Source organism: Astatotilapia calliptera, chromosome 18 (genome assembly GCF_964374335.1).
Source record: "Astatotilapia calliptera chromosome 18, fAstCal68.1, whole genome shotgun sequence".
NCBI lineage: Eukaryota > Metazoa > Chordata > Actinopteri > Cichliformes > Cichlidae > Astatotilapia > Astatotilapia calliptera.
The window spans coordinates 14,570,767-14,585,378 of NC_137439.1; the positions used below are offsets into that span (position 1 = coordinate 14,570,767).

Genomic DNA, 14,612 nt, shown 5'->3' on the forward strand with positions numbered 1-14,612 from the left:
GCCAATTATGAAGACCATTGTATGAAGGCGACAGTCAGAACTTTATATGCAGACCATGTCTCGCAAAGATCATCACCTGCATATCCAGATATCCAGATGGTGTGGTCCCTTCAGGTCTGCTCTGGATGAAAGTGACTTACTTTGTAATGATGTGATTGACGTGCACTGTGTTTGAGCATTTACCTGCAGTTTGAGGTGTTCTGGTTGTACTTTCGAAATGTAAATGTGTGGTTATTGGACAAAAAGTAGTTGCAGTGTCATCAGAAAAATGTTAAAAGAACATCACACAATTTCCTCAGATTGAGTCAATCTTACATGCCTGTTTGACTCTTTCTCTGACTTGCCACCGTGATCTTAAATCTTGTCATGTAATGCTGTGAAAATGCAGTGTTATGGCTGAAATATGTTTTGGGAACATTTTGTCCGTAAAGATGAAAGAATCTGGGGGGACTTTTATTCGATGAATAGAAGGAAGAAGCTACCAAAGGGCCTTGATAACTCAGTGACATGAGGAGACCTGTTCCTACTTCAAAGGGAATGGGTGCTCACACCAAATATTGTGGCTTTTCTGTAAACTGCACCCTAAAGTGAAGAAAACTCACCCACAGTATAGAAAATATGCAGTCAACACATTGTTTGGAGATGTAGCTGAGATATTTGAAACTTGTTCGATCAGTGTTACTGACTTTGATATTTTCAGAGATGAACACTGAACAATTTTGGGATATTTTCTACAGTTTCTAGTGCTTCAGATGTGCCCACACTTGTGGAAAAGAGCATACAGGAGGCAGCCCATCTAAGCTGGCAGGTTAAAGACCTTTAATGTCCAGTCATCGCCTCAGATATTTGAGGTCCTGCACACATGTCTGCTGGGTAAATCATAGAAATGGTCCATAGTGCATGTTTACAATAAATAAATAAATAAGTCTTGAGACTGTGCTGTAAAACACTGCAAATCTTCCGGAAATGGCACGTATTGCTGTGCCATTGTGGAGAAGTTGGATGACATGTGCAACCTTTAAGTAGTCTAGGTATCATCTCATGTTACGAGCAGTGACAATGGCCCAAGCTAAATGCAAAAACAGTTAGAAAAGTTGAGGAGAGAAAAAATATCAGCAAATGTGTCTTATCATTAAAACCAAATTGGGTTTGTTGTCTGTTTGGGAAAGGTGTGTATTTCTATGTGTGTGGGGGGTTCTTGCTAGGGTTCAGGGGGTTAAAGGTCTACACAATCCATTCTTCAATAATAAAGATTGATTCGGGAATGCGAAAGGTTAATAGGTTTTGGTAAATAATGTAGGTTCATACTTCACACTGTGCAATAACAGCATACACCATGCTGCCATCAATCAGCATTAAGTATGGCCTAAGTGCTATATAACTACTGTTAGGTAGTTATTTACCAAAATGATTCGGAAAATAGCGTGACTTCACGCAGCTCACGTAGCTCACACAGCGCAGCAGGAAAATGATTACAGTGCACCTGCACTCAGTCAATGATATGAAGTTCGGAAAACATCAGGAATGGGTAATTGCAGTGTCCATACAACAGCATGAGATAGCAGACGCACGCAGCTTAACACAGCACACGTTATCGTCAGGCTTTAAGGGTGAGCTCACATAAGCATAAGCCTACTCTTGTATTTGTGATTCTCCTTCGATGGAGCCTTAAATTGAGCTTCACACTGCATGCCTGTCGGCAGAGTCTTGTTTTGATTGTCACTATGGGAACGGACAGTCTCTGACCCATGGTTACAAGAGCAAAGGGATTTGATCGATGAAGCAAAGCAACAGTACCCTCCTCTGTGCGAGCTGATCTAACAATCTGACAGGCTGAGCAGATAAAGATGTCAAACACAAACTATTTAGAAGCACAAATTGGAAAACTTGTCCTTATTTTCCCTTCTTGTGTGTTAAACACACAAATATTCTGGAAATATTCAAACACTTTCCAGATAGAGTGGAAATAAAACTAATTAAGAGGTCAAGACAAGACATTGCCTCAGGGGACTTTCATGAATAAACCGAGGCTCAGCGGATGGCAGTGAATGCAGAGAGCCAGTTTTGCACTTTGCTTCGACCCTGTACAGCAAATGTGGGTAGCATAATAATACAAATAAAAGCCAGGGGAAAGAAACTCTCTCTTTTTAGGGTCCAGAGTTCACTCAGTTGTTGCAGGTGAGCCTGCATAGGGACCACAGTGTGCCAGCTGCTGTAAATAGTGCTTGGGGAGCATAACGGGGTCAGATAAATTGCAGCCAGAGGCAGTGAGCCTCTACATAAATATTGACTCTGCATACATCCCAGCTCACCACACCTGTTAGAGGCTAAAACACAAAGGATCAGTGCATCAAGCTGGAGCGAGAGAATGAGACAGAGAAACCTGATTTGAATGCTTCCTAACAAAAAAATTAAGGGATGTTTACATGCTCAAGAGGCTGTAGGTGTTGCTGTTGAATGCTGCTCATTATTTACTAAAGTTAAATCCCACCACACAGGAGACTCACAAGTAGTCTAAGACTTTAGTTCTGATTAGACTACCAATCTGAGCCTGATAGCTTGATTTCTGCAGAGGATTCAGAGCTGAAGAACATCCATATTTTCCTCGTGGAGTTTAACTGCAGCACTGAAGCGAACTGGAAGCAGATTTCCCATGAGCACTATGCTCCATAAAAGCACCAGACAGTGACGGTTGTAAATATTACTTAAGTTGTACAAAAGTGTTCATGTACCCCCAGGCAAGTGCCACATTTTGTAGATTTCTTGAAGCGGAAAACAACAAGATTGAAAATGATCACCACTTCACGTGTCAAGGCACCACTACCTTTATATTTCTTGAAATGAATGAAGTGAGAGAAATAATAATAATAACAACAATAATTTTAAGCTGAAAAGGTTTTTACTTGTAAAATTTCAGAACTTTATCACATGTCTCGGCCATCTGTAATATGTATACGTTATCGGTCATAAATGAGCAAACGCGTTGTCCAGTTTTGCGCGCAGTTCATCCAAGTGTCGCTGTACATCAGCAGAAGCCATTTCTTAATCTCTATCACTGTCAGCAATCCGTGAAAGAAACACGAAACACTCGAATACTAAATAAAGCACAGTTATATTCTGATTCTCTTTGTGCAAAGTTAATGAGGGATGATCCCTCAGTGCAGCTGACTGCCTCTGCATTAGTGGTGATGTTAAATGTAACTCCTAATGTCCAACCACACATTTAATTTGTATTTTATTCAGTATACTGGGATCTTCATAATAACTCATATAGTCTTCACCCAGGTAACAGATTAGCTAGAGGAGTCGCCCCCTGCTGGCTATTAAAATGAATGCAGGTTTAGGGCACTTCTTTCTGTCAAAAATCATCCCTCACACTCACCTCCACCCACTCCACCCTGCCTGCACTGTCTTCTTCACCTCTCTTGTGCACTGTCCGTTGCTTTGGACGATATTTAAACTCATTTACCTTCACTACCTTGAGCCCGTCTGTCGCCCCTACTCCACACCTCACCAGTATCTCGATGTCCACGTACACGTCCCACAGCAGTCTTACGTACTTCTTTCCCACTCACTTAGTTCCTGAATTAGTACCACAGTTCCTCTCTTGGCACCCTATCACATGCTTTCTCTGGACCCACAAAGACAAGACCTTCCTTAAACCTCTCCATCAACACGCCACAAGCTCTTACTCAACATTAATAACCACAATGCGGCTCACTGATCTTCACTTCTCTTCTTAATCTAGTTTCAACAGTTCTTTCCCATATCTTCATGGCATGGCTCATCAATTTTATCTCTCTGTTGTTAATATAGCTCTGCGCATGACATTTGCTCTTGAAAACTGACACTCCTACATTCCTCTCACTCTCTAGGATTGTGTTAAAAAGTCCAATATCTTCTTGTAGACATCTCCATACAGGTATGTCATTTAGACCAACTGCCTTTCCATTCTTCGTTCTCCTCATAGCTTCATAGCTGCCCTCACTTCATCCATATTGTCTCTGCACTCCCTGATGGAGATCTGGAGGCAGGAGTAGATGAAGGTATAAAATTGAGCATTTAACAACAAAACATCTTAAAGGAAACTAAATACAACAAATAAAAGAAAACTACATGAGAGGAAATGAATCAAACTCCAGTCTCACAGCAAGCTGCCACCTCTCCTCTCCTCTACTACTCATACATATGTTTTCCCAGCATCACCTGCATGGACTGCACACATATCCATGACCCCGCCTGTTCATTTATGTCCTCTATAATGGACATTTGTTTTTGGTTCATATCTTTTGACTTATTTGAGGGACCCAACTAAGTTCTGATGTGCTCAATAGAAAACACGTCGCCCTTCTAGTGATATCTAATGTGTTTGTGTGGCCAATCTTAGCTCCGAAGAGGCAGCAAATCGCAGAAAAAGTTGAACTGAAAGACACTTTTTTCCTCGGTTCTCATGACGATATGTCCGGGTAAGGCATCCACATACATAAACACAAGGTTTCTAATATTACTGCTAACAAAACCTTTGCATATGGTTGCCTATTATTTATGTAGGTGTTGAAAGAATGTCAAATAACCATAGAGAGTCTCCTGCTCTCCCCTACAGGTGTCCCACAAAAGCCATCAGGAAGACAATCAAAACACTGAAATCAATCTGGTGGGCAAGCCAGTTTCAAAAATATACACTAAAGACTCACAATGACATACCACACTAATGATATCAGTGAAGTGGGCAAACAAAGACACATTTTTTTCATCAGATTTTTGTATATTGCACTTGTTTTTAACTTTTTACGCCAATCGTTTTTTGATTTTGGCAGTTTTCAGTCCTCCATGGAAATTTATGTAGCGAGTGCTTCCGTCTATTTTACATTCATATAGTGCAGTGGAACGCTTCTTGCTTATGATGGACGGCATTATTAGTGTTTGAGTAAAGTGTAAACATTTATTAAATTCAGCTTTGAATCAGTGATCGTCATTGGAAGTGAGAGGGAAGGCGACTGTGGCATTCATTAGGTTTCTGAGCAGCCATAGAGAAGACGGAAGGTAAGCAGCCAGTAGACATAAATATGAATTCATCATACTTCAGATTGACCTTTATAGTATATGATTATATCCAAGTGTCTGATCGTATGTCTTAGTGGTTTACAATAGAGACCAGAGTTTTGTCAAGAAACCAAGTGTTTGAGAAAATGAATGCAGCCTAATGATAATTACATCCATAAAAACACGACATTGATAGAAGTGTGCTGTCCTTCGGGGATTTATCAAAGAGAAAACGAAACACGGTGCTTGATGCGGCTGATGTAAAAAGCAGTCTTGGTTACTGTTTCTTAGTTACTTATGTAAAAAAAAGAGAGAAAAAAATCAACACTTCGTATTATGGAGGACCTTCAAGCAGTGGTCTCTTTGCCCTACAGAGAGAATCTGTTGCTATGTAAACTTGAAAGCTGATGCTTGCAGTTACTGTGTGTGAGCTAAATGAACAGAAAATAACAAAGGAAGAGATGTGAAGAGCACATGTACAGTGAAGGTCAGATTAAAACAGGTCAGCCAGCTCAGATTTCATTTCAATTCTACGGGGGGCACTCCACCAACTCAAAGTAGCATTTGAAACCTATGTTACAGGTAGAAAATTGTTTTCCCCCCCTAAGAGCCACTCATCCACGACAAATAGGCTATGGTAATTTAAAGGGGGAGATTGTGGACAGAAGCAATGAGCGTACACAACAGGAAGCAGAGTCCAACCTTAATAAAGTCCACAAGACAACCTTCAACTGTGGATTTGGATTCGCTGTCATGCTGTTAGCAGCACAGTGTGATGTTTGTAGTGAGCGTGACTGGAAGGCTAGGTTGGATTATCCAATGGGCATTCTGGGCACGCGCCTGGGGACCTACGCGCTGTTGGAGGCCCACAAAACAAGCAAATAAAACTAAAAAAACTAAAAACTTTACATTTTGCAACCATACATTATCAAAACTTGGATGGATATTTTATTAGAACAAAATGATTTTGTGGCTCGTCTGTCTCTTTCACCCACATAATACTGAGGTTTGTAGTCTCTGAGAGAAGCAGAGAAGTGGCACTGGAAAGAGGTGCTGAAAGGAAGAAAGGGATGAGATCGCCAACTATCACATTATGATAGCTGGCTTTCATTTTCTTTGTCAGGTAGTCTCCATTTAGATCTATTCTGTGTACATGTACGCACACATTCCCGTATGTTTAGTCACCGAAGACAGAAAAAGCTGATTATCGAAACAAAGTTCTGTAACTCGATGATCCAGGAATACTGGAAAGTGTCATCGGTTGGTGAAGGATCGGCCAAAGATAATGACTAGAAAAAGCTCAAGGTGAATATTCACGTTACAATTGCAGATATTTACATAAAGGAGCAAAAATGGCCAATCACAATTTCAGGAGTTTTTTTTTTCATTCTGGTAATCAATCGAGAAAAAATGTAGAACATGAAAGAAAACAGATTAAACATGGCACAAAGATTTATTTTATTTCTTTTAATTTTTGTGAGGATGAGTTAGAAATACGCTCACACTTGATGGCCGCTTTATAAGGTACACCTTGCTTGTACTATGATGGACTGTTTTTTTAAATAAACAGTTTTTTAAAAATTTATTTTGCATTCATTCCTTAACATCTCTCAGAGACTGTGGTCCATACTGGGATACTGATCACAGCAGAAACTGACTCAGTTTCACACCAGGCAATGTTTTTCCAGTCTTGGTAAGCCCATGTGAATTGTAGTCTAAGTTTCCTGTTCCTTGACTGGGAGGAGCTCTCAGTGTGGTCTTCTGTTACTGAAGCCCATTAAAGTTGGACATTTTTAATGTTTAGTGATGCCTTTCTACATACCTTACTTGTAACAAGTGTGTATTTCCTCTGACATCATCAATTCATTTTCACCACATAACCACCGCTCACTGGATATTTTGCTCTTTGAACCATTCGCTGTAAATCATACAGATAGTTGTGTGAAAAATCCCACATCAGTAGTTTGTGAAATACTCCCGTATTTCCTGTCTTTGATCAACAACCATCAGTACTGTCTTGATCACGTCTACGTGCCTGAATGCACTGACAGCTCCCATGCAGTTGGCTAATCAGATACAATGAGTTGTTGTATCTAATAAAGTGGCCGGTGAGTGTTTTCACTAAAGAGCACTCTAATTATTACAATTAATTCCACAAGCCACTTTAACTTCCTAACACATCTGTTTCCCTTCAAAGGCAGGAGCTAGTGAAGATGACCTCAAATAAATAAATAAATATTTCATTAGCCACCCTGCTGCCACTGCTGGGGAGCCAATTGCATATGGGCTGATAAGAAAGCTCAATAATGCTGTCACGTCTGAAAATCTCTTTGTTATTCAGCTTTCGTTTCTCATCAACCTCTCAGTAAAAGGATGTGCAGGACAGGAATGTCACAGATAAGTATTTTTATTGGTATTCATATGTTTTACAGACTTAAGACTTAAATAACTTGCAGTTTTGTACATCATCACAGACACACAAAGTGCGGCTTTAATCAAGCATTACTTATCTTGGAGTCACAACACGAAGCACGACAGAACATCAAGGAAATCGAGGAACATCGAGGATCATTTGGGGTGCGTGTAGAAGCGGAAATCGCACCGTTTGATTTTTCAAGTCATTACACAAAAACAAAGAGCTGATCATTACAATTGCCAATCTGCGTACAGTTCACACTCGTCCACAAAATGAGACACAAACACACATGACCATTCAGTGTTCAGCTTCGAGCAGCCACCGCTGGAGCCTGCTGCTGATCAGTGGACTGCAGTTGTCTTCCAAGGTACTCCCTGTGAAAGAGAAACAGTTTGTTTGTTTGTTTTTACAGACTGAAAAAGCAAGAAACACTAAACATGCTGTCAAATAAGGCCATACCTCCTGTTACAAGGAACAAAGAAATATTTTGGAAGGCATGCTTATTGTATATTTTCCTTATTTGTTTGGTGACAGTAAGACGAGAAAATCAAGAATACTTCAATTTTAAATACTTCAAGAAAAAAACACTTCATGTTTTTCAATAACAGTACATATTTTTCCTTAAATCAAAACATAACCGGTAAGCATTTGAAGTTCTGATAAATGGAGGATAATATCCACCCCGATCACCACCTGCCTGAATGTTTTCACTTCAATCTATTCTCTGATTGGGTGGATTCTGGATCTTTTATATCCTTTAATGTGAAAACAGGTTTTTAATGAAGCTTCTCATTTTAACAATATGAGCTTCTCCCAGGTATCCTGACCCTGACATGATGTAATGCTGAAATATAGACCCATTATATATTACTTTGAAAGGTCACAGTTCGGCTTCATGTTTCTTCTTGGCAGTAACATTTTTAGATATGCTTCATGACACTCAAATTATCAGCAGCAGAAATATCAAATGCCTCTCAATAGTCTAAAAATGGGAATGGTGAATACTCATAACGACAGAGAATATTTTCTCCTTAAAAATATGCACGCTTAGACTCATCACTATTCTCCTTTTCTACAAAGCAACAGCGCCATAAGGATGTCTTTATGAAACCACTGTACACTTCTATTTTTGAAGGAGGTTATTTTTATTTTTATTTTTTTATTTGCCCTATTATGAGAATGAATCACAGCAGTGAGATAAAACAGTACAATATGCATCCAACGCAGAAGCAGCAAAAAGCTTTTTCCAAACAACAGCACAGTACTTTCATGTGTTCGTCTCATACCTCTCTTACTGAAAATACCAAATACCTCTTTGTTAAATATTGACCAAACAACCAGGCTGGTAAAACCACAAGCTGCTATAGATCAACTCAAATATATCCAAGACATATAAGAGCTTTTAAGCCTTTGATCTTTAGCTAACCCTCCTCTAACCCCCATCCACAGGCTTGTACAGAACTTCACATACACTCATCATGGGTGACATGGATGACTTTAAAAAACAGACCTGGGTGCATGAGCTTGACTTTATTTTGGATTTTCTCTAATTCATGCAGGGTCAAAGCACGGCACACCAACTGCTGGAGCTGTCAGAGATAACCTTCAGCCCATTCTCAAAAATCAGTTACAGTACGCTGATTTAGAGCACTGCCAGTGAGATTACAAAAAAAAAGGCAAATAGCAATAATTGGTAGGATGACTGATGAAGTTAGTGTCCCGCAGCCAAGGCACCTTTTCATATGTCTCTGTTGTAAGACACAGTGAAATGAGTCGTGGACATGAAACACTGCATGATATTAAGAAGTATTAGCCACAGTAAAATCAGCGGACACTCAAAGTTAGTTTTTACTGTCAAGATGTTATCTAATATTTCATTTTGCAGACAGCTGTCCAAAGTGAACTACAATAAATCTAATGTGCCACCTTTTGTTTATTCTATAAATTCTTGTTTAAACTTGTCTCTCCTTTTATTTTATTTTTTATATTTTTGCTTTTAAAATTGGCTATACAACCACACGTGCCATGCCTCTACTTAAGAAATGACAAATGAAATGGCAGTAAGTGCTTGCCCGTGGTGCTGAGGTGAAAGACACATACAGCTGATCAAAAATAGATTTTCTTTTCACACAGTTTCTGCTACACGACCGTTTCACAAGAACGGCAGCTTGTTCGACTGTTTACAAAAATCCTGCACCCACCGTGCAGCTGTGTTACAATTTTCATTACTGCAGTAATGTAACACGCCACAGTAATTATATTACAGTTACTTTTGTTACAAAAGTTCTTCAGTAATCTTTTCACTGCCGAAAAAATTCAAACAAACAAACATACATGTTTTTTCTTCCTGTGCACTTGCACAACAATCAGCTCAAGTCAAAGTTGTAGATCAAAAAGAGATCTACGACTTTTTAGGAGTGTAGATATGGACATACTTTTATAGCACAAAAGGAAGAGAACGTGATGCTAAAGTGGACAAAACCAGTAACAATCTGAGTGAATGCTGACCCCAGCACAGCAGCCAGGTCCTGATCTTTAATGGGTAACAAACTGACGGGCAGTCAGACTTGCAGCCTACGTTTCTACCTGTTCATACTTCTATAGTAGAATCGCTATGGCGATCACTCTGAAGTCTCTTTGTGCTGGTTTTCATATGTAAAAAAAGATTGCATGTGTGTAACGAGTATGTGTGTAACGTGTGTAATGACTTTCTCCAGCAGGAAATGTACTGAATTACTTTAAAGAAAAATACAGAATAATGTGTAATACATTACTTTTTTGAGTAATAACCCTAGGACTAAATACAGCATTGTGGTTTTCAGGAAAGTAAACACTGGTGCTAAGACTTATTCAACATAAGCTGATTCTTTTGTAGTATTGTTTTAAATTTGCACTGCATTATAAAACAAACAGCATCTCTCTTTGCTCCGAGCGGCCTTTGGGGAGTGACTATACATGTAAACACCATCTGTGTACATTCAGTAAAGGTAGCGTGTCTGTATTTGTTACAGTATTTGACAGAAACACCTGAATCTATAATAATGTTAGAATACAAACAAGAATATGGGAAATCATCAATCAAATTTAAAAAAGGAGACAGTTCACAGTGACTCGGAGCACAGATTTGAGTTTGTTTGGCAAAAAAAGCCAGGCTACTGTATGAAAGGCAAACCAATACTATATCATGAACATGTCAAATGTCAGTAGAGAGGACTGACTGTAACTGAGACAAGCACAGCATAAAGGTGGCTGGACCAGCGATAGCTTAAGGCTTAAACGACAACCGTGGAGTTATGGAGCTTATTGGCAAAAACACCATTCAGTCAAAGCTTGCTGGAGATTTAGAAACACGTCAAAAACAATGACCAGATAACAGTTTGCGCACATTCAAGCATGCTGTTGTCATGACATCAGGGGCCTCAGAAAGGTAGGAACAAGAAAATGTTATATTAGAAACGACAAGTCAACCCACTCAAGGTGACAGCGGGTAAGGGAAGCGGCTTTGAAAAACTCTTCATTGTAATTTAAAAAGAAAAAAGAAAAAAAAAAGTTCTCATCTCATTCACACACCTCTGTTTTCACGCAGGCAATGAGTGTAGGCAGCAGATTCTTCAGTATGACGAAAAAACCTTGAGAAATAGCTCACCCCCTCACATTAGGAGGTCGTGTTATGAGGACTGAAACTAGTAACAAAGTGTTCATCTTAATGGAGAAATATGGCATGAGCAACATTCCTTTCTTTAATTATTATGTTTTATTTTACAAAAAAACCACCAACGTTGCTCAACATGCCCTACACAAGAGGTAGGTGTGGATGGAGGGTGTCTTATAAGAACTACCTGCATAAATGAGGACAGGTGAATGTCTTTAAATGTGATTTATGTGCTGGGCATTAAAATTATGAGCTGCTGCTTTCAAAAGCTACAAGGGAAGAATAAAAAAAAAAAAGCTGTCAAACAAAATGTCAATTTCCATATAAAATTTAATTTACTTAGTCTTGTATTCAGGCGTGTGCAGAAGTTTTGCATCCATTTTAAACCAGACTTCATACACAGTTGTAATCCCTGCTTTTCATTTTTCGAAGTAAAACATTCATATGCAGCCTTCAGGTTTTTTCTCCTCCTGTTTTAATACTCAATTCTTCCACCTTCATTTGAACTTAACATTCTTTAACTTCACTCTGACTCTTTCATTTTTATTCCCCACGTAAAAACAGGAGAATCTCAAACAAGATACGGAAGCTAATTTATGGCATGCAGTAAATGCAGAGGTGATGCTTATATACGATTCTACGTTCTACTTCATTTCATTTATATTTTGCTTCTACGTAGCCACACATTCATGCATTTTTCATACATTTTCATGCTTAATCCTTGTACTTGATCATATTCAGAAAAAAATATTTTTTGTTGATTTTAGTTTGTCTTATTTGTTTCTTGCTTGTTGAACAACTTAGCACTGACTTTTGAATAATTAAAGCATAAGAAAGTTTTCTTTAGTTGAATGAAAATACCAAAGATACAACAATTTTACAGGCATAAAAAAGTATTTTTGTACCAACAAGGTGGTTTTCAAAGAGTTACTCAAAGCATGGCACATTTTAGCATGGTGTTCAGTGTGTCCTCAAAAAGAAACAAGAAAACTGGAAAGTAGAGGAGAACAGAAGAAATAGCAGGCATTAAAAAAAACTATGTGCAGGATATGAACAGTATCTGAAAGTCCCGCCCCTAAGAAAGAAAGAAAAATCCATCAAAGACCTGATAGAAGACCTGAGAGATGCATTTGACCTTTCAGCTGAATTGTGTACTGTTTGCAAAAGTCTCATCAGAAATGGTCTCAGTGAAAGTGTGGCTGTCAACAAACCATTTTTAAGGAAGGGAAACGGGGAGATAAGGCTGAGGTATGCCAAATTATACAAGAATTGGAGTGATAATCACTGGCAACAGGTCTTATAGAGTGATGATGCCAGATTTGACATTATTGGTTCAATTTTTCATCAGTACAGATAATTACAGAGGATGTCAGGAGAGAGTTACAACAGTGAGCGTCTAAAGCCATCTGTAAAACACAGTGGACACTCTCTAAAAGCTTTGGGCTACATGTCAGTGAGTTTTGTTGGTGATCTTGTCAAAATTGATGGAATTATTAACACAAATTGGAACCTTCAGATTTTGATCCACCATGCAATACCATCAGAAAAGCTTCTGATTGGCAACGCTATTTTTCAGCCTGATAGTGATCCTAAAGACACTGCCAAGGCAGTAAAAGAATACCTGGATAAATAAGTGCATACTATCAGTCATGGATTGGCCTCCCCAGAGCCCAGACATCAGTAGTACTAAAGCTTTGCAGGACAATCGTAAAAGAGAACGGAACAAAAAGGAAACCAGCATCCAAAGAACAGATCTGAATGTCCTGCAAGAAGCCAGGAGAATTATTCCTGAAGACGTTCCGGCTTTGTAAAAGAAAAACGTGGTCGCACCAAATATTGACTTTCAAGCTCGTTAGAATTGTACAAACTTTATTTTTGCCATATATTTTGAAATTCCATTTATAGTTGCTGTACCTGTTACATATTTTCCTACCAAAATATAAAGAAATAAGGAGTGTCTCAACACATTTCCACAGTAGTGTAAACAGTGTTGGGCAAGTTACTTTGAAAAAGTAATTAATTATAGTTATTAGTTACTTCTTCAAAAAAGTAACTGAGTTAGTAACTGAGTTACAATAGTCTAAAAGTAATTAATTACTTGAAAAGTAACTATTGCGTTACTTTAAAAAAAAGAAAAGAAAAAAGTTTAACCCTCTGGGGTCCAGGGTATAATTGGCCATTTTTAACTACTTTTGATTTTCCCTCCACATTTCACCTTTAAAAACTATTTACTTTGCCGTGTTTGGTATCATCCTTTTCAGCCCAACCTCACATGTCTGAATTTACAGTTATGTTTTCATTTTTACATACTGTATTAACACAATTGATCTAAAATCAGACAAAAAACATAAAATCAGAGTAGAAAAAGTTATATTTTTTACTGTAACAACCACAAACATGTTTAACGAATCATATTTCATAACTTTAAATGCAAATATAAATTGTCAATTTTAAAATCCTATGTACAAGTTTTGCAAACAAAGTTATTTGCATCCATTTACCTTTTATCTTGATTTTTTAAATAACCATTTCAAACTATTTACAGAACAATCAGCTGTTCTGCATTCAATAAGATGCCACACAAATTATTTGTGCCACAAAAAATTTTTTTCTGTCCACTATGAAGGAGAACATCACAGCCTGATACCTGCAGGTGTGACAGCAGCAGGAGTATCACTCCTGTTTCTACCTGGAGACAGCAGTCACCTCATTGTTCTGACACACAACACAAAACTATCCACAACACTACACACTGACTACACAAGACAACACATTAGCTACACACTCCAAACAAGCTAAACGTCACAAATCTCTCACATCTCAAAACTCGCTCTCTCTCCTTTTCTGCTGTCTTTCTCTCTCTCTCGCTCTCTCTCTCTCACACTCCTAAAACTTCCCCTTGGGGGGGTCATAAGCAGAGAGTGCTTGCTAGCGCTGTCCTTACGTGACGAAACTATTGAGGAAAAAACGCCGCGTATATATATTGGCCTATCAACACAATTTAAAAACTGGTATCTATCACCTTGTTGCTTTGTCTTTAAGTGGTCATGTGATTGGCTTACCACGAATACTTTATTCTTCCTCAGTCAAACAGCAGGACTCATGCGATCGTTTTGCCCTCTTAGCTCCAGGTGTCGTGCTAGACAGTGATCGTGATTATCGTCCGCGGGAGCGCGCGCAGCTGCTTAAAGCTGTAGCGTCCAGATTACTTACGTAGGCAGCTACTTCCGTGCAACTGATATAAGATGCGGTAAGCTGAACACGGCTTCAACCGTCTGTTTGTTGAAAAATAGTAACGGACCGCATTTTCTTGTTAGTAACTGTAACGGCGTTGTAACGATAGGAATAGTAATTAGTTAGATTACTCGTTACTGAAAAAAGTAACGGCGTTAGTAACGGCGTTACTTGTAATGCCGTTACTTGCAACGCCGTTACTTGCAACGCCGTTATTCCCATCACTGACTGTAAATGATCTTTGAGCTTTCTGGAAATTTCAAGTCA

General features: G+C 38.7%; 1 protein-coding gene across 2 annotated transcripts in view; it reads right to left on the minus strand.

The window, feature by feature from the left end:
- Positions 1 to 7,434: 7,434 nt before the first annotated feature.
- Positions 7,435 to 14,612, minus strand: part of atp6v1h (ATPase H+ transporting V1 subunit H) — a 37,193-nt gene continuing 30,015 nt past the window's right edge. For both annotated transcript variants that reach the window (XM_026149490.2, XM_026149489.2), the window contains one exon: positions 7,435 to 7,833. In XM_026149490.2, the coding sequence (XP_026005275.1) occupies positions 7,764 to 7,833 (70 nt within the window). In that variant the 3' untranslated portion in view covers positions 7,435 to 7,763. The remainder of the gene's footprint in view (positions 7,834 to 14,612) is intronic.